This window comes from Osmia lignaria, chromosome 2, assembly GCF_051020975.1.
Source record: "Osmia lignaria lignaria isolate PbOS001 chromosome 2, iyOsmLign1, whole genome shotgun sequence".
Taxonomy (NCBI): Eukaryota; Metazoa; Arthropoda; class Insecta; order Hymenoptera; family Megachilidae; genus Osmia; species Osmia lignaria.
In genome coordinates, this window is record NC_135033.1 from 9,795,134 (window position 1) to 9,814,632 (window position 19,499).

At 39.8% G+C, this 19,499-nt stretch overlaps 5 protein-coding genes across 11 annotated transcripts; 2 read left to right on the forward strand and 3 right to left on the reverse strand.

Moving 5' to 3' along the window:
- Positions 1-306: 306 nt before the first annotated feature.
- Positions 307-9,671, forward strand: LOC117608694 (guanylate cyclase 2D). 6 transcript variants are annotated; one of them, XR_013062394.1, is made up of 23 exons: positions 307-833; positions 1,900-2,267; positions 2,344-2,507; positions 2,636-2,762; positions 2,833-2,985; positions 3,058-3,604; positions 3,679-3,998; positions 4,072-4,177; positions 4,247-4,352; positions 4,465-4,653; positions 4,726-4,806; positions 4,877-5,053; positions 5,140-5,299; positions 5,363-5,512; positions 5,617-5,788; positions 5,846-5,986; positions 6,059-6,251; positions 6,312-6,483; positions 6,561-6,831; positions 7,125-7,136; positions 7,275-7,801; positions 7,900-8,485; positions 9,534-9,671. XR_013062394.1 is itself a non-coding variant. In XM_034334204.2 (22 exons), exons 2-22 carry the CDS (start codon positions 2,003-2,005, stop codon positions 8,181-8,183), a joined length of 4,317 nt encoding a protein of 1,438 aa, XP_034190095.2. In that variant the 5' UTR covers positions 307-833; positions 1,900-2,002; the 3' UTR covers positions 8,184-9,118. The 6 variants fall into 6 exon arrangements, 3 of the variants coding, with proteins under 3 accessions (XP_034190095.2, XP_034190100.2, XP_034190099.2); XR_013062393.1 differs by having other exon boundaries at positions 9,483-9,628; XM_034334204.2 differs by lacking the exon at positions 9,534-9,671 and having other exon boundaries at positions 7,900-9,118.
- Positions 8,499-11,071, reverse strand: LOC117608717 (uncharacterized). 2 transcript variants are annotated; one of them, XM_034334244.2, is made up of 4 exons: positions 10,958-11,071; positions 9,890-10,140; positions 9,623-9,802; positions 8,499-9,536 (listed from the first exon to the last, which is right to left on the reverse strand). In XM_034334244.2, the coding sequence occupies exons 1-4, from the start codon at positions 11,012-11,014 to the stop codon at positions 9,527-9,529; spliced, it is 498 nt and encodes a 165-aa protein (XP_034190135.1). In that variant the 5' UTR covers positions 11,015-11,071; the 3' UTR covers positions 8,499-9,526. The 2 variants fall into 2 exon arrangements, with proteins under 2 accessions (XP_034190135.1, XP_034190136.1); XM_034334245.2 differs by lacking the exon at positions 10,958-11,071 and adding an exon at positions 10,223-10,773.
- A 500-nt stretch (positions 11,072-11,571) lies between these two features.
- Positions 11,572-12,489, reverse strand: LOC117608718 (uncharacterized). The gene is made up of 3 exons (XM_034334246.2): positions 12,349-12,489; positions 11,991-12,274; positions 11,572-11,925 (listed from the first exon to the last, which is right to left on the reverse strand). Exons 2-3 carry the CDS (start codon positions 12,272-12,274, stop codon positions 11,784-11,786), a joined length of 426 nt encoding a protein of 141 aa, XP_034190137.2. The 5' UTR covers positions 12,349-12,489; the 3' UTR covers positions 11,572-11,783.
- Positions 12,490-12,738: 249 nt separating this feature from the next.
- Positions 12,739-14,795, forward strand: LOC117608705 (dynein regulatory complex subunit 2). The gene is made up of 6 exons (XM_034334226.2): positions 12,739-13,343; positions 13,433-13,722; positions 13,815-13,937; positions 14,019-14,252; positions 14,324-14,553; positions 14,626-14,795. The coding sequence occupies exons 1-6, from the start codon at positions 13,102-13,104 to the stop codon at positions 14,791-14,793; spliced, it is 1,287 nt and encodes a 428-aa protein (XP_034190117.2). The 5' UTR covers positions 12,739-13,101; the 3' UTR covers positions 14,794-14,795.
- Positions 14,796-14,919: 124 nt separating this feature from the next.
- On the reverse strand, positions 14,920-19,191 carry OstDelta (oligosaccharide transferase delta subunit). The gene is made up of 11 exons (XM_034334214.2): positions 19,037-19,191; positions 18,438-18,646; positions 18,120-18,248; positions 17,756-17,916; positions 17,543-17,682; positions 17,087-17,462; positions 16,682-16,861; positions 16,368-16,590; positions 16,069-16,278; positions 15,616-15,787; positions 14,920-15,364 (listed from the first exon to the last, which is right to left on the reverse strand). The coding sequence occupies exons 1-11, from the start codon at positions 19,044-19,046 to the stop codon at positions 15,222-15,224; spliced, it is 1,953 nt and encodes a 650-aa protein (XP_034190105.2). The 5' UTR covers positions 19,047-19,191; the 3' UTR covers positions 14,920-15,221.
- Positions 19,192-19,499: the final 308 nt, after the last annotated feature.

Genomic DNA, 19,499 nt, shown 5'->3' on the forward strand with positions numbered 1-19,499 from the left:
AGGTACCTATTACTCGACAGATAACAGGTTTCCTACCATTACACAGCAGATAATAGGTTCCCATTTGTTGTTAAAGAGTATATGAATAAATATTTTATAAGAGGCCTATAGAGGAGGAGCCGTCAACACCTTAAGAGGAAGAAGGGCGAACCTCTATAATCCGGATGAATCAGTGTCTATTAACATAATTTTATATCAATATTTTTCGTTTCAAAATGTAAATTTTAGGTAATTTTCAAAGCATATCCTTTACTATGTATATGTATGTATAAACTGTTAGATATAGCTAGACTTCTTTCAGATTTGGCCAAATAGAAAGTAACATTTCGATAAGATTATTAAGAGGAAAAAGGAGGGACGAGGTAAAGGATAGTTTAGAGGGTGGAATGGTGAATAATAGGAAGCTGGAGAAGGGTGTAATAGCAACGAGAAACGAAACGGGTGCGGGCGGATCTGCGTGATGGTGTTCGTCCTCGGCTCCCCGGGACGCGAGCAACCGTTTGCTCCCTCGTGATAACGTCACGCGGAGCATGTGTAGTAGAGGGGTAGCATTCGCGACGTTAGTTCGATACCGAACGCCGTGGCGTTCGGATTGTCCAAAACGTTTGTGTTCTTTTCATTTCGATCTTTTCCGCTTTGACACGCGTATTTTATTCGTTTTACATTAGAAATCGAGGACGTTCGAAATACGAAAACGTAACTTTGTTGTCGGTTAGTCACGATATGCGTATTTTCAAAACGTCTTTGACATCACGCATCCCCTTCTGGTACATACGCAAGCAAAAGAAGAGGGAACTATTTCATCGTTGTTCTTTCTCGCGAACAGACAAACGGTAAGACGAATCGTCGAGCTGACAATGAGCGTAAACTTTTAATTACCTACTTGTACTTGCTTTGTCCCGCCGTAAACTTTTCACGGTACATCAGCCTTAACTGAAACCTGAGTGATTCGAATCTTATAACGAACCGATTAATTCTTTTCGTCTAAATGCTAGTATTTCCAACGTTTTCAATCAAAATTACTTAAACAATATTTTTCTACCGTCGTGTTTTTTAATCAGGCATCGAAGTAACATTGGACTGACCGATTTGCATAACTGCGAGACCAATACTTCCTTGATAATTCTTTCATTATTTTAATAGAAATAATCGAAAAGCGACAATCGACAATGCTACATATCAAATGGTACTTCTAAAAGATGTACAACTTTTGCATTCCTTTATTCCAGTTTATTAACTTCGCCCAGTATTCAACGTTATCCGAAGAGTCTATTCGTAGATTCTTTATCACTGCTAGCTATTGAGCTACATTGATCGCGATCGGTACCGATGCAATTTATCAATCGAACAGAGAATTCTTTCCTCTTCGTTTTCGTACATCATTCATCCATTCGTTATCTATCTCTGTCCGATAAAAATTTCAAGCATTTTTAATTATTTAGATCCATTAAGTTACAACGGCAAAGTGTTTTTATTATGAACAGCCAGGGCAACAGCAGCTGCGAAAGATCGTTGAAAAATATTTTTAGTAACGGTGAATATTAAATGCGGTGGAAAATGTTTACAGCGAATTAATTTACCGTAATGAGATTATGTAGACCTTTTTGTACGAAAAGATCGTGCATGCTCTAGTAACTCGGTTTATCCTGCGTCGTTCCGGACTTCCGCGCTTGTTAAATCGATCTCGCCATAAATAAAATCTGTACAGCGCGGAAAAATTATTTGACTGCGGTAGAATGTATATATATGTATATTTGAAGGAATCAATGATCGTTCTACGTCAATAACGTAGCGAGTATTGAAAAGTTTTTCTTTCGAATAATAAAAAATGACCGGATACGAAGGATCTCCGTCGATTTTACAAATGATCTTGTGTTTTTTTTTTCTTTTCGTACGCAGCAAGGATAGTAGCAGAAGACGAATACGGAGACAAATAGATACGGGTCAATAGACTATCAAAGGAGGATAAGCGTGGGCGAGCGGTAAATAGGGTTGCAGGCACATGGCCGGAAACTCTTTCCGCTGGCTCTGGTCGTGGATCTCAATGGTGATCCTGCCCGGCTATTTGCTTCCTTTGAATAGCGAACAAATTCCATGCGTTTCTTACGTACCGACTACAACCGAAGCCAACGATGATCAATTTCAAACGGAAATAATGGTGTTTTTGAGAGAATACTGCGACGACATTGAGACGAATTCGACGGATATCCAAGATTACTTGGATCGATCTAACTTCGACGTACAAATTACCATTATACCCTCCTCTCGTATGTTTTTTTATTTTTCTATTATACTTTCCTGTCGTAGTAACTAAACGGCGTAATTGAGTTTCCAAAATTGTAGAATCCTGCGAAACAAGAACCTGGGGTCTCGATGCCTTGTTACGAGTACTTGGACAAAGAAGGGTGAAAGCTTTGGTAGCCGCGCTTGATTCGCCAATGTGCGAAGTTACTGTTAAACTTGCACGCCTCTGGAACATACCACTTTTCACATGGACCTGTCCCTTAGTAAGCAATTAAACAATAACTCTGCGATGGATGAATAAATGTTGAAGTCTTAGACATCCCTCGATTGAGGGAATACCCGGAGCTTACATCTCATGTACCCACAATGACTTGGTCAATGTTTGTTTCAGACAGATTTGGAAGAAAGAGAATTCTCGTCCGTCGTCAGATTATCTCCCTCCTTACCAATGATAGCGAAAGCCTTAGCAGAGATGCTGATTCATTTACAATGGAAGAGTGTAATGGTAATAGGAACAGGTAAATTTGCTGCTTGCAATTAGAAAAATTGTTTGAATTTGGATGGATCGTTTGCAAATTCCAATTACAGATCGCGAACCATGGTTAAGTCTAGAGAGAGTTCTCTTGAATTCTCTTCGAAGCATAGGAAGTGTATTGCGGTATCGCGCAATAATACCATACAGAGCATCGTTTCAAGAGATTCGGCAAATTCTTCGTCCTGCTTACAACATCTCTCGTAGAGGTGAGTTCGTTTCTCCCTACAAGCTCCACTTTGAAGTTCTTCAAACTTCTCTTCGTATCCGATTCTCCACAGTTACCATATTATGCCTTCCCACGTCTGAGGAGAACGATCTGACGTCTCGTGTTCTCATCGAGCTGGACATCGCGCAGCAGTCTTCCAATTCCGTATGGAACTCCATGATCATGATCGTACACACCGTCGACGATGATCTCTTTCTACCGAACACTAATTCGTCGGCTTACAGCCTCGATTCCACCACGTCCGTTACGTTTTCCGACTTATTATCCTGGAATTTTTCAACATTGAACGCGTCGCACGAACAATTGAGCGTTGATAGTCGCGAGCAAGTGGGTGAACAAGAGAAGCAACAAGATGACGAGGAAGAAGAATATAAAGAAGAAAGAGGAGAGGAGGAAGAAGAGGAAGAAGAGGAACAGGAACATCAACAACAACCGCAACGACGAAGACGACGACGTCGAAGGAGGCGACGACGACTGTTACAGCAGAAATTACAAACTTCGGAGAACGAACAAAACGATGAACGTCGATTCTTTCCGCCAAAGAATTTAAGCTCTGCTTTCCTAGAAAGATTACTGACAATCACGCCACTCGATTATAGGTATATTATCGTTGTCCAATTTATCAGGGGTAGTTGAAACAAGGTGAAAATTGAAAAGACGCTTTTGTCCACAGATACGATGTAGAGAAATTGTACGAGGGCGTACAAGAGTACATGGTACCGACGCTGATGGACCGTCTGAACGAAACTCTCAACATCTTACTATACGACGACAATTCCAGTATAAATGCCTTCAATAACAAAATTTATACGTATGTTTTGCTGGATTGGCGCAACGATGTTTGGAAGCCCATCATGATCACTATCGAGAGACGAGAAAAGTTATCCGTCAGGAGATTATCTACTAACGCCGTAGCGTTTCGCGATACGACGGATACCGATCTTTTCAAGTGTAACGTAGACGGCAATGTGTACGCCATTTTCGATTGCACGGGTAAAGGATTCAGGAAATAAATGAAATATCGTCGTATTGAGTTTTATTGATACATCAAGATATTTTCTTTCAGAGGATACTTCGGACGAATCAGCCTTTCGTATCGCGCACATCGTGAGCATCGTTCTGGGATCGATGTTGCTTACCGTGGTCGCGATATTGGCAGCTCTTCTAATTAGGTACGAGACATTTTACTAAATTTTATCATATATCGTATGGTAATTGCAGTTGAAACGTTTAAATTGTAGGAAAAGGCTGGTTACGAGACGGATGTCGAAAGGGCCGTACAAGATCATATTAACCACGTCGGATTTCGTATTTCCTCAAGTGGCTCCTCAGCTGGATGCTAGAAGGGTGAGTCGCGGAGGACCGTTTACGGCATAAGAGGACAAAGAATGCTCGACTGGTTGTATGTATGTACACGAAGACGTTGTCGACGATACCGTCCGATAAAACAATATTACAGGTGGACGAGAGCATCGAAACGATGCTGTGCTGTTGGTTGCAACAACTTCAAGAATTCGGTGGTCCCGACGTGGAGAAGCCGGATCTACTCCAATTGGGAAGCGTGTCCTCGTTGAAACCATGCTTGAAGACAAGCACCGGGAACCTCAGTCGTCACGGTTTCTTCAAAGACCCGCGTGCCAGATACAACGTGAGCATACGCGAACCGATTCCAGTGTTTATACGTTTACGATTAATACTTATATGTCTTACGATTCGTCAGGGTGATTTGGTACAACTAAAAGAACTGCCAGGTCAGGGAACGTTTGAATTAAAGAGCAAAGCTATGGACGTGCTGGTGATGGTAAGGATATCTTTCGAGTCAAGTTAAAGGTTACAACATTCCACGTTTTACGACACATCGTGTTTCTTAGATCCACGGATTGCGTCACGAAAATCTGAATCCCCTGATAGGATGTTTGAACGAGCCGACGAGGCCTTGTCTCGTCTACGAGTACTGTTCGAGGGGATCATTGGAAGATGTGTTGGTGCAGGATGAGATCAAGCTCGATTGGTCTTTCAGATTGTCCTTACTCACCGATCTTGTGCGAGTAAATAATCGTTTCGAAATATTTAATCAACACAGAGGCAGCTACCATCTCGCTCATTTTCTTAATTGACGATTTCTGTTCAAAAGGGTATGAGATATCTTCATGGAACGCCAGTGCGAGTACACGGTTATTTAACTTCGCGAAACTGTGTGATCGACGCTCGTTGGGTTCTCAAAGTGACCGATTACGGATTACCCGCTTTCTACGAAGCGCAGAACATTGTTCCTCCGGCAAAAACCGCTCGAGGTGCGATATTTGTTGTACCATTTTGTCCTTTATGAATCGATGATTTTATATCTTTGCTGGCAGATCTGTTATGGACGGCACCCGAGTTGTTAAGGCAACCGAATGTACGAAAAAGGGGAACTCAACCTGGAGATGTTTACAGTTTTGGCATTATCATGCAGGAAGTGGTAGTTCGTGGAGAACCGTTCTGCATGCTTTCTCTCTCCCCGGAAGGTAACCGATAAGAAATGAATACTTAAAGTTTATGATAATAACAAAAGGGAAAGGTAGTTCAAAGGAGGTTTTTTAACGCGTAGTGTTTTTATGCGTTGCCACAGAGATAATCGAAAAAGTAATGAAACCACCACCGTTGATCAGACCTTCGGTAAGCAAAGGCGCCGCGCCTCCCGAAGCGATACATATTATGCGTCAATGTTGGGCAGAAGCGGCCGATATGAGACCCGATTTCGACGACGTTCACGATCTTTTCAAGAAACTCAACCATGGAAGGTAAAATTTCCTCGTTTTCCCAAAGACAATTGTCCCTATTATAATTATCATTTTCAGAAAAGTCAATTTTGTCGATACGATGTTTCAAATGTTGGAGAAGTACTCGAACAATCTGGAGGAACTTATACGCGAACGTACGGAACAGTTGGACATGGAAAAGAAGAAAACGGAACAGTTATTGAATCGAATGTTACCGAGGTGCACTATTCTACACGTATCGGTTCGAATGCCGATGATTTGTTTGCTAAGATTCCTGGAATTTTATTACAGTTCCGTTGCTGAAAAATTGAAACTGGGCATGCCTGTCGATCCTGAGGAATTTCGAGAAGTGACAATTTATTTTTCGGACATTGTTGGTTTCACCACCATTTCCGCGCATTCCACCCCGTTTCAAGTGGTCGATCTTCTAAACGATCTTTATACCTGTTTCGATGCAACCATTAACGCGTACACTGTGTATAAGGTGATTGAAATTAATATATTTAAATATTAAGTACTTTAACAACTTTTTCTAACGTTACAGGTCGAAACTATTGGAGACGCTTACATGGTCGTAGGTGGCTGTCCGGTAAGAATACCTGACCATGCTGCACAGATAGCTACGATGGCGCTCGATTTACTTCATCAGAGTGGAAAGTTCAAAGTGAAACACCTGCCAAATACTCAACTGAGACTCCGAATTGGCCTTCACACCGGTTAAGTGTCGTTACGGTTGGAAACTGATTATAAACTAATCAATTTAGTCCTAATTAATCCTTTCCTAAACGTGTAGGTCCGTGTTGTGCCGGTGTGGTTGGCTTAACGATGCCAAGATATTGCTTGTTCGGTGATACCGTGAACACCGCGTCCAGAATGGAATCAACCGGTGCACCCTGGCGTATACACTTGAGTCAAGCGACCAGAGATCGACTCACTCAGGTGGGCGGATATCACATTGAATATCGTGGCTCAACGGAAGTGAAAGGCAAAGGAAGGATGCCTACTTATTGGTTGCTAGGAAAGCAAGGTTTCGATAAGGAACTTCCAACGCCGCCAATTTTCGGGTAAGTCTTTTCGCTGATGCACGTTTGTGTGTGTTCGGTTCACTTCATTCAGTTCAGTTCGGGTCGGTTCAATTTCGTTCAATTTTTTTTCAATCCTCCTGAATATTTTGTAAAACCCTGCGACTATGAGGTGAGTGAGTAAACAAAAGTAGATTCGAACATTCTTCAACATTAACAACCCCGGTAACGTTCATTGCATTTGCATATAGATGTTTTGGTAGATCTTTATTCGAGATGTTTGCTTTTCAGATTTTTAATGCTTTTATCTGTTGCCATACTGCCGCCATCTTCAGGGAAAACAATAGGTAAGTGAACGTTAACAAACAGCAGGGTGAATGATAGAAATATATGTGTGCATGATAGCCTGACACATGTATAATGTCCAAATGTATTCTTTCATCAAAACCCACTGCTTAACTAGTTTCGATCTGTTTCAACGAAAGGCTAAACGAGAGTCTGATATTGGAGGATCTGACCACTAATGATGAAACGAGCGCGCCACAGGCAGAGGCGAAGGAAAGAATCGACGGGAAATCGGACAGTGGTGAGATAGGTGCTAACGCGAACAAGAATAACGAGGATGACACGAGAACGCGTAACGTTGCAGTATCCATCGAGGATGATAAAGCTAGCGGTCCGAATTCTTCTGGAAAATCACCGACAAATATCTCCACCGTTTCGTTGAAAGATAAGTCGAACGAAAGAGGAACCGGTAACGTGGATTCGAGTAACGTAACGAAAAACACCTCCGGCGATAATCAAGCGTCTCTTGGAGCATCCAGCATATTTTATACGGACACGACGGTTCTTGGCGCGTCTACCACTTCCCTCGCATCGATTTCAAGCTCAGCCACGAACCCCTACAGGCCAGCACCTCCGAGACATCGAAGAATAACTGGCTACATCGACGAGAATGACTTAAGCACCCCGTATAATCATTACAGATGCCTTTCTCCCAACGAACAGTATGGTAAATCTCATCGTTTTTATACTTTATTTTTCTTTCCTTCATACTCTACCAGGTGGTGTAACTTTTCTTTGTCTTCCCCCGTTTCTTGTCTACCCTAGGGAGAAGTACAGGGTGTCGTTTCTTGAAAAGACAGTTCAGTTTGGATCGGCCTGATGATGCTGTTTGCGCTAGCTTCATCGAGCAAACCAGTTACCATCAGCAACAACGACAACAGCAGCAACAAAATCTGAACACACCTAGACTGTATAAACAAAACAGCGCTGGCGCGGCAAACGATTTGGAACGCATCGAAGAAGTTCCTTCAACCCCGGCTCCTCTCTTGCAACATTATAGACAGGCAGCTTCGGTATCCCTCTCTGTAGAATCTTTGACGTTACGTTAAGAGCATTCAGATCGATCACCATTAAGATTCAATGTCGCTGAAACAAGACAATCGTCATGTATCGAAAAATCGTGAACATTTCGTGACAAGCATCGAATCGCCCTGTTTTGCAAGACGAGCAGGAACTCGTTGCAAAAATCCATCGATGCGAAAACGATATGTATGTTTATTTTTCGTCTGTCCATCACCGTTTCTCTACAATTTTTCAGTCGTGGATCGACAATTGGACAAAATGAAAATTCAGAGGGAAAAAGTTTACACTCGTTATCGCGGATGACAATCTCTATTACGTACAAACGTTTGTGGGTATATCAATTTTTTTATTATTTCAATTCTTTATTTCTTATTATTCAAACGACTCGAATAATTACTCTTATGTTTATTTCTATACAAATCTGCTGTGAAAGGAATTTTTGATACATCTATGATTTTAAGTTATGTCTTTCTCTCTTTTTTTTCTTGTTTCTTTTACTTAGTTTTTCTTATTGGTACAACCATACCATCACGTTCGAATCGTAGACAATAATTCGATATCTCATCATGAAGGGGAACACGATTTTCTTGGTTTTTTCCGCGTTTCCCCTCGTCCTACAATTACGCGAATTCTACGAATATATCGAAATTAATGATAAGAATATTAGTTGATATCGCATACCATGCATAAAATATATGGCAAATGAATTCCAACAGGGCACACGCGAACGTGTCTCGTGTGATCATGCAATAATTTATGTTAATTATATATGAATAAGTGTATATAATCACGGAATATGTACACGAATGGACAAATTTGTGTGGGAAAATTTTCAATAAGTTCGTTTGTTTGTGACGAGATCATGGTATTAAATTGAACGTCCTGTTAATAAATTATACCGACATTGACAAAGCTTCTTACCGTGAAAATAAATGAGAAAAAAAAAAAAGAAAGAGAAGAATACTTGATCGGTATAAGGTGTAAAATGCAAGTAAATGCAAGTATGTTTTTTTGAATGCCTTTAGGGAAATTAATGTGCTATATATGTCCGTGTTCTTTATCTTCTACGATGATACTATCGAGGATGAAATATAAAATGAATGTTTAGAGAACTTTTTATCTTTCTAAAGTAACGTTGTTTTTCAACAACGAGTTTGAGCAACATTTTGCTCGGATTGTATGAATTTAAATTATAGAGATATGTGTTAGAAAGAGGGAAAAAAAAAGAGAAAAGACAAAATTTCAACAGAAATACAAACATACGTATATTATTCGCTCTTTGTATTTACAATATATTATACGCTCTCTTATCTTTAACTCCACAGCAATCGTCCCAAATATCCATCATAATCAACATGCGCTTTTCATGTTACCAGCTCCTTGAAACAGAGGTGACAAAATTAAAATTACAATTTTGTTCATACTCCTCTAATAGAAGAGACAGTCCATGATAAACGATGCTCACCCGTAAGGAGAAGACTCTCTGTATTCAACGTGTACAGGTTTATAAACTGGAGCAGGCCTTTCGATTATTCTTTCAATGTAAACAGGCTTCTCAACGTATTCAACGTATTTCGTGGACGCCGGGGGTGGCGACAGATACACGTGGCGTACTTCCGGTGCCGAATAATATCCTGCTTTGTACCTGAAATCAGATGTACAAATGAGAAGACGTTTAAAACATTTCCAACAGGAATTACTGGTGGTATGTATGTAGAGAAAAATCGCTTACCCTTTCGCGATGCCCAAACCGAATCCTAGGAGACCAGCACCGATCAATTTCTTTTTCAAGAAAAGCGTTCTTTTTTGCCTGTTTAAAGGGGCTGTTGCATCCCCTTCATCGCTTCCCCTTATTTCACCAGCATCGTAATTTAACAGCGTTGATTGACTCTGTTCCGACAACGAGCTGTCGTCTTCGGCTTTGGTGAACATCACCAAACAACAGCACGTAATTGCAAGAATTGCAACGCTGGATAGATGCACCTGTCGAGTGGAACAATTTAATTGCATACGCACTTACAATTTTTTACTTACGTCCAATGTAATGTTCGTTGGTTTGTCTTACCATTGTGTCTTCTGGGTTTATCGAACGGGTTAGCGATGATCAGGAACGTAAAGAGAGCGTTGTCTCGTGTGATACCATTTCGATAGCCCCCTTTGATTTTATAGAGACGCGCCTACCTTCGACCACCCAATTCTCCCACCTATCAATACGATTCTATCCGCGTTCCTCCGATGTTCGATATTGGAGGTGAACCAATTGCAACAAGTTCGTTATACGATTCGGGTATAGATATTGCCAATTTGAAGATTAGCATTCCTTTGCGGCAACAATGAAAATTTGCCGATAACTTTCTCATCCTGATATCAAATTGGAAAATTTACAAAGAAATCAGGTTCATTTTGTTTTATGCTGTCCTGTAATAGACTGGCACAATAAAAATAGTGGTATTTAACATGGTACCCTGGTAGAGATATTGATAATTATTTTTTTAATATAATCTTTCAATTTTCTATTTTAAATTATTATCACGATAATGGTACTATTCTACCCTGTTTTATCGTTTTCATTTTTTTTTTTTTTTTTTTTTTTTTTTCTCAAACAGCTCTAAACGTTTCATTAGCCTGCTGCATAGAGGAAAAGGATGGATTAGAACAATGACAATGAATCGATACGTAACAATAGTAAAACGTAATCCAGTACGTGACCATTTATGAGAGCCGGGGAAATGAGATCGATGATCCGCGTTCCAAACCCATTACATTCGACGTAAGTAAATTAAAGTATGTACGTACGTACGTGACTGCTGGTTGCGGCTATGTGTTCACTCGTACCACGAACTCGACAAACGATCATTGAATAATAATGAATCGTCTTTTATCCTATCGTATTCCGTTGACCAATCTAATCCGGGTCTCCCACCCCGCTTCTTTCGTTAAAAAAAAAATCATAGAAACTTATCGAATCGCAGGACAAATAGCAAAGAGTGCGACCATGAATGGATAATGTCGATAGCTACGGATAGATTCCCTAATACTTTGAAGTAGTTACGTTCCGATTGCCATTCGGATTTCCATTTCAATTTCAATTTCGATTTCGATTTCGTACTCTTGCATCGTTTCGAGTCATTGCGTATTCGTCAATGGAAATCCATCACGCAATATTTTTGACCGCGTGTCTTACCTCCCAACGAACGGGTTACCCAATTCTCACCATACTCGAGTTTTCAAACTCACGCCGACGGTTTTTACCGAATCGTCGCTCGTCGAAATTGACTACCGTCAATTACAACACGTTACAACACGTCACGGGTGAAATTCGCCACGTACAGTGGTATTCTTTGAACGTAAACGTTAGCGGTTACATACACTTTGAACGTTTGAAGTGAAGAGATCAAGAACTATGCGTGGGTATATTCGTAGACTGTTCCTTTTATTTAGGAAAACTCGGAAATGATAATAATAACAAAATTTGAATGTTAATGTTCAATTCTATTTCAGATTGCAAAAAGAAACTTGAGATCTAACTTTGCGTTTCCCTTTTCAGGTGGTTGCGTCTGACTATTGCATAGAATTTCTTCTCTGTATAAACCCAAACAAACATCCATGAACACTATCGGTCATTATTAATACCAAGCTGATTCTTCTACGTAAACAGAAGGCCCATGGTTGTAATGCCCGTATCCGCTCGTATAGACGCTTTCATAACCACCGCCGTAGCCGCCAGAATAACCACCGCTGTACCCGCCAGAGTAACCACCCGCGAAGCTACAAGAAACAACGAAAGCAATGCGTGTAATTTGAAAAGCATTGCGAACAATGATTCTACTCACTGTTTAGCTTTGTACAAGCCTGCTCCGAGAAGTCCTGCCCCAACCACGGCTTTAGCTCCTACCGCAGCACCGCCGAGTAAAAGAGCCTTCTTTCCAAGGAGGGCTGCTCCTCCTAGCAAAGCAAGTTTACCGATTGGAGCTCTTTTCACTCGATAAACCGCCGTCTCCTCTGCTTGATCCTCTCGCCTGATCGACGGATCCTCTTCCGGCGCGATCAATGATCGAGCATGCAAACACTCGATCAGCAACATCACCACCAGCACGAGAACGTAACGCGGATTCATCTGAGAAAGTTACAAGTGAAATTAATGTTTTACATAGAATGTATTTGCGAAAGAATGGAAGAAGAAACACTAACTTCGTCGGAATTGATTTTACGAGGAAAATGTTCGCGGGCTTTAAAGCGGAAGACTTTTATACGCGGGAAGTCCAGATTTTATCCCTTCTACTAGGATCATTCTAATTTTAAAACCGGATTTCGCGGATCTCCTCCTCTTCGGACTTATCAAGCATCGTCTTTGCTTAACCATTTCCCCCTACTTTTGATCCTTCGTAGTTGGACTCGCCTCCCAACCGGTTGAAACCTTTGAAGAAAAAACAAGGATGATCGTGGATGAACGGGATCATTAACCTCTCATTAAATCGCTTGTTTATTTATTACGACGCCGTGGTTAATTAACGGCCGTTGCCGTGGTTCGCTTCGTAAATCAGGATCCGTTCATTCTTGAATCGCGTAAAGAACGATGTGATTTATCCGTTGAAAACTGGAGAAAAGAGAGACGGATGCGTTACTGACCATCAGCTTTCACTGGTCGATGCTGTGTTGATCGATTCTCTTTGCTTTTGACGACCTTGAACATGCCACGAGTCTCTCTATCCCTCTCCAGCTCGATTCACTAACGTTCAGGCTTTAAGTTGAAGCAAACTTCGGTGGGCAAGTGTCAATTAGCATGCCTTCTTTGGACCAATGATTCTTTCGCGAATGCTGCAGCATTGCAAAACTTGTCCATCATCTGTTCGACCGTGTTCCTTACATTATTCTTCTGTGTTTTTATTGTATAATACACTTGTGTATCGAGGGAAGAACAGTTTATGAGACAGGCGAATCAAAATGCCTGTAAAACGGAAGCGAAAGGCACAGAAGAAAAAGAAAGCAAAGAAAGATGAGGAAATCGTACGGGATCCCAAACAAGAAATGCTTCTGCACGAGATGAAGCTTGGAATTTTGAATACGGAACGTTACCGCCGCCTTTGGCGAGAGACGCTTACGCAGATTAAGCTGCCAGACATCGGAAGGAACGTGGAAATAGCTTGGCAAACGGTGGAGCGTACGTTCGATCTCAAGGACTACAGGTACATTTGCAATCTCAGAGACTGCGGGAGCGCAAAAAAGCGGGGAAAAAAATTAATTAATCACGGAAATTCCTTATGCTTTTTTATAGTATTAGTTTACTGCTGGACAGCTTACAAGAACTCGAGGACCAGCGTCGTCGTGCGAACGGTGCACGCGTGGAAACGTTCGATCGATCTCTCCAGATACACGAGGCCCGGTTGAAAGGCATCGATGACATATTTCATCGAAATATCGAGGAAGCGTTGGCAGCAAAAAACCGTGAATTCGAAAGAATCGATCACTCTCGGAACGCATATGAAAATGGTTTACATAAAACCGTATGGCGTGTAAATCGTCGAGACGAAAATGCGGCAAATATTGCTAAAAGTGTTGCGATCGGTAGGTGAGATTTATTAATTATCTATCTACTTGTGATACACGGCTGTTCCCCTCTCTTATTACACATTTCGAATGACCTTGAAATGGCTAAGGTAAGATCGATACCTTTACGGAGGATGGACAAAACGAAAGAAGAATAATCAGCGGTCTGCTTCAAAAACAGCTCGAAGATCATTGGAATGATTTACGAAACATTTTCACCGACTATCGCAAAAGTACGTGATTGTTAAGGAGACTTTTATTAAACGAACCCCTTTCGATTGATCGTACGCGTCTCGCCCACCCCCCGGGTATAGGTACCGTGGATCGACGGAAAGCTTACGAAGCGATTCGAAGGAAGGACGAGTCCGATCGACAGGAAATAATTCGGCAGTGGCAGCGTACCGCATTTCTTCTCGATGAGATCGCAAAATTTCGAGATAATATCCATTCTTACAAGGTCGACGCTACAACGGAACTACAAGAAGTCATCCAGCAGTCGGATTTCTTTCACGCTACCTATCGAAAGAAAAATAAGCATTTTGTCCTCGGTATGCGAATAATTTTATCTTTAAAATCTAAATAAGAAAAAACTTTACATGCTCCCTGAATAATTTAACAGGAAGGGAGGAAGATAAACGTAAAGCAACGGTGATGTCCAGGGAATACGATGCAACTTTAGAACGATTTAATAAATTGATAAACAAGGCCGAACGTATGCTCACGTACTTACAGATATGTCGGAGATACGAAACTCAAGACGAAAAAATCATTCAAACCATGAGTAATTATGTTATCGATGAAATTCAACAAACCCCTTTGCCGCAAATCAAAGGTTTTTCGCTTCAAATGGTTAGAAACCGATTCATTTTATTACATATCTATGATCCGTACACGTACTAAAGTAAATAGTAACATTTCTAGGCTTTGGAAGACTATGAAAATACGATCAAATTTTGGCATCGTCTAGGTCTCGCGCAATTAATCGCCACACAATTACACGTCGAAAGAGATCAATTATTGACGGAAGCGAGGGATCTACGGAAATCGATTAAGCACTATCTCTACTTGCTAAAACCAACAGCTATGTGACTGTTTTTATATCAAAAATGCAACACCTTCGTGGATGATGGTTTTAAAAATAAGGAATCGTACGACGAAATGTAAAGAATTTGTATATTTTGTTCAAGTTGTTTTTTACACATACTCTTGAAGACCACACATACATCAACGGTTAACGGATAACAAGAGCAATGGAATGGTAGGTGCGCACTGAATATGTTTAATCTTGCTCGATAACACCGAGAATCGCTACAGAAATTATTTTAAAAACTATCTTGCTTACGCCTAACTGCGATAGAAAATATCATCGCTCTATCGCACAGTCGATGATCTTGTGTTATAAAATTAATGTTGCATCGTAATCGATCCGATTACGTTATTCCCCCGATTTCTTCTCTCCGTTCGATGAATGATTTCATTAAAATAGGCAAACATTTTATTGCGCCCTGTAACACATTTTAACGTAATTTGTGTCTATGTGCTATACGCGATAACATTTTGTTGCCTGCGAGGAAGGTAACGACACCAAGGCCAAGAAGATATCGAAGAGTGACGAACATGTTCAGCTTCAACCAAAATATTCCGAAAAGCACGAAAATACCTGTAACAGATCAAAGTTATTGATAGACTGCTCAACGACAACTTGCAATCGCTCCACGATTTAAGCCCACTTAAAAAGATAACAATGTCGTGAATATTGGGCTACAAATGCAACCTAAAACATAGTTACATTTGCGAAAAATTCATCTTTTACTTTATGCCTAGTAGAAAACAAATTAATTAATAAGCGTTAATTTGCTTATATCCTAGGCAAAAATCGCTTCGCGATGATGTGTGTCTAATAATACTCACTGCCCAGTCCAAGGTGGAATGTAAGCGCGCTAACCGAAATTGGGAAATTTGATATGTTCACTCCAAGTTTGGCCCACAAAATCAGTAACAAAAGAACCGGAGCTAAGCACAAACCGCTGAATAAATTGGACACAAATGCAGGAGGTCTCTTTTCGCGCTCGCGGAACATGTGCTGAAACAACATACAAAAATGAAAATTAATCTGACGCTTCTCTATGTACTGCTAACTTATTGCTAATTTAATATTGATCCTCTTAAAAAATGTTCGTCAGAACAGACCAACGATTAACGTTCAAAGTACTGAACGTTAAATGTAATACGTATCTGACGATAACGTTTTCTATCCCAATGATAAGGAGGTGACAGAATCGCAGACGAAATGCTGTCACTAACGAGCATTGGTTTCTACCTTTGTTTTTATCTTCAGTGAAATAATAAAAGTACGTTTCGTACCTTTATCTCCGGTTTAGTCTCGTAAATATTGGACTTGTATTTAGAGACACTCTTGTCTGCTCGTTCGATCGAAGTCGGTTCAGGGAATTTTAAACTGACCGTTGCAATTTTCCACTGGAAAGGATTACTTAATACTGCATCGCCAACGATCAACTCCACATTGTAATCCCCGCTTTGATAATCAAAATTTGCTGCCATACTTCCTACTGGCTGAAACGTTTCGGATAGGGAAATAGTATTTCTTGAAGAATTTCGGTAGAAATCAAATATAACGATAAAAGAAACAAGTGCGCAATTACCATATCGAATTTATAAAGATGCGATGCATCTGGTTCGGCAACTAACAGAATTTCACGTTCCTTCTTATCGTTGTTCGAATCAGGCACCGAAGAAAGTCGCACAAAGGTCTGATGGGTGCGCATAGGTTTCTTAGTAGTACCATCTTTGAACAAAAATCGCATTACCAACTTCTGTTGAGAATCGGCCTCTATTTTTTCAGACAATTTCTTTGGATATGTCGCTCTGAAATTAATTAAGCATAAAATGTACAATGTGCTTTGAATTTTTAAGAAAGCAACGATAGTAAGCTGATTATTCGATGAATATAAATTACCGTGTAAGCTTTGGCTGAGTAGTTTGATCGGCGTCGGCAGTACCGATTTCCAAGTAATCAACTACCACTTCGCAAAGAACTTTTACCGTGACAGTATTCGTCACAGATCCTGCCGCGACGGATATTTTATAAAATCCACGTTCCGGTTTTTTCTCCATCAAATTCAGCGCAAACAACGTTCTAAGATTCAATACATTTATGAAACGATGTTTCAAATGATTTCCGTTTATAAGATAAAGTTATACTTGTTCGTTAACTTTCTTGACCTTTCCATAATTTGAATGAAAAAAGGTCAAAGGGTAGAATCAACAATTATTATACCCCAAGGTATAACCAACTTTGAAATAAATATGAAACAAAGTCGGTAAAGTATTGGGGAAGATTAGAGAAAGCGTTGATAATTACTTGTCGCTTGGTGAGGGCTGGAAATTTTCTTTACTCAAAATGGCAACGTCGTCACCGACTCTCGTTGCCGAGTTCGCGACCACTTTCGGTGCGCTGACAAGCGGATTGCCAAGAAGGTCGCAAACTTTCACAGTGACCGAAGGCTGCTGAGTAGAAATGCTAATTCCTTCGTTGGCTAGTGTTACGCAGATTGGCTTTTCGTAATCATTGTTTGATAAAGTCGTTAACGCTGAGAGTAAATTGGTAACACCTCTGGGTGTCTGTACGGAACGACGTGACAGAAGATAATTAGCCAGTTTAACAGTTTGCTGAGATGTTAATGGTGGTTTCTTCTTCAATGTGTTGGAAAGTTTAAATATACCATTTACTAAGAAACCTAATAAATAAATAATTTATTACGAGAAAAAATCAATCACGTATCTACAAAATATTAACTGCAGTGGATCAGATACTTACTAGTCACAGAAAGACCACCCTCAAATTGTAAATATTTTCCATCTACTTCGTCAGCCTGTATAATTGCATCTTCGATACGATTCAACGCGAACGAACCACTTGTTCCTAGATCCGAGGCGATGTGAAAAGTGTAACCTAGGCTGTTCGTAAAATACTCATTTGAAAAAACCTATAATACTAAGAGACTGAGCATATTAATAATATAAATCGTACTTCCATAAATTGTCATCTTTTTGGAGGGTACTTTGTACTGCTTTGATTACTTTGTCAACCTTGTCGCGCGGCAATTTCTCGGATAAAGCAGTCAGTCCATCTACTGCATAATATAATTCCATAATACTGGAAGTATCTTTTTCTATTGTACTCATAAGTACCTGGTTAAACAAATAAGAATTTTCTCTTTGATATTTGTAATGTAAAGAAAAGGATACAAAATTTATATTATTATTTTTATTCAGTAAAAATAGTTTTCTTCAATGTATAATTGCAGTAGAACGAAAGTTTTTAAAACATCATTATGTTTGAAAGTGAGGTAGAGAGGGAGAGAGAGACAAAGGTAAGGAAGAAAAGTATATACCTTTACAATAGATGATGCAGGTTTTTGTTTACAACTTCCAATAGTTTTCCATATAGATGCAATGTAAAATGCATTCTCAGTTGTAAGATTGTCACCTTCTGTAACTTTTGTTAGATAATCACAGATAGCCTGAAACATATTCATCTTATAAAGTTTTCATCAAATTAATCCTTTGAGCATATTAATATAGAAAGTTTGTCAGTAAGACTAATCTAAACATCATTATATGTCAATTACTGCATTTCTTCATCATAAATTGGCAAGTTTACAGTTACATACATATCTATGTACATGCTTATACTCGTGCACTTATCTAACCTGCTTGTTTGGTAAAGCTTCTCCAAGAAATCCATAACCATGGACAGCATAGTATACAAATGATAAATCATTTGATGTTAAACCTGGTTCAAGAATTTTCTTTAAATGTGCACTATCAGCCTTTGTTAGGTAAGAATTTGTTGACTGTAGTAATTCTACCGCTGAGAGGCAGACAGTTACATACGTGACGGTAATTAATAACAGTAGGCCTGAAAAAGAAGGGAATAAACTGTTTATAATTTTATCTTCTTATGATCAACGTTTTGTGGAATTACCAAGTTATGCGTATCATACGGATCGAAATGGATCCATGCACTCGCTTAGTTACCGCGTAGCGTCGAATATAATAATTTCATTTCTACTAAGTATTTACAAATTTGTATTAAAGCGTGGATGTTATTTTATACTTTTAAACCAGTAGAAGTTATAGTCAAGTTGTGCTAATTATTCAAACAATCAATTGCATTCACGTTAGAAAAACGTGGTCAGTAGGTTCGTAAGATGATACATTTAAGATGTATGAATACTATAGTTTTGTTCGCGTTTTCACATACATTAGGAAAAACTTTTAAAATAGTATAAAGTTAGATAATACTTACGAATATTCATGGTTACAAGAATACCGGGTACACCGGCTGCCACGTTGTTTCTTCGAACAAAATGGCTCTTTCTCCATTGCGCGTGTACCAAAAAGTGGACGGTTCTTCATTCCGGAAGTAGTTGGCAACGCCCCCCCTCCAAACTACGGTGTTACATGATGTAACGCCGTGATTACAGATACAAAAAGACTGAACATTCCTTGGTTCTTGAGGAATCATTATTTTGGGGGTCCCAGACAACCCCAAGTGAGGTTTAGTCAGGATGTATAGAGCACAGTCGCAATCACAAATGAAAATACACAATTTTGACTCCATTTGATTCTATTATTTTTAGAAATCAGTAAAATCAGCAAAAGACCGATAAATCATTAAAATAATTGCTTGAAAAACTTGTATTCACAAACTTGTATTTTAAAAAAACCGCCATAAACTTTTTAAATTCGATCCCTGCGCCATCTATACA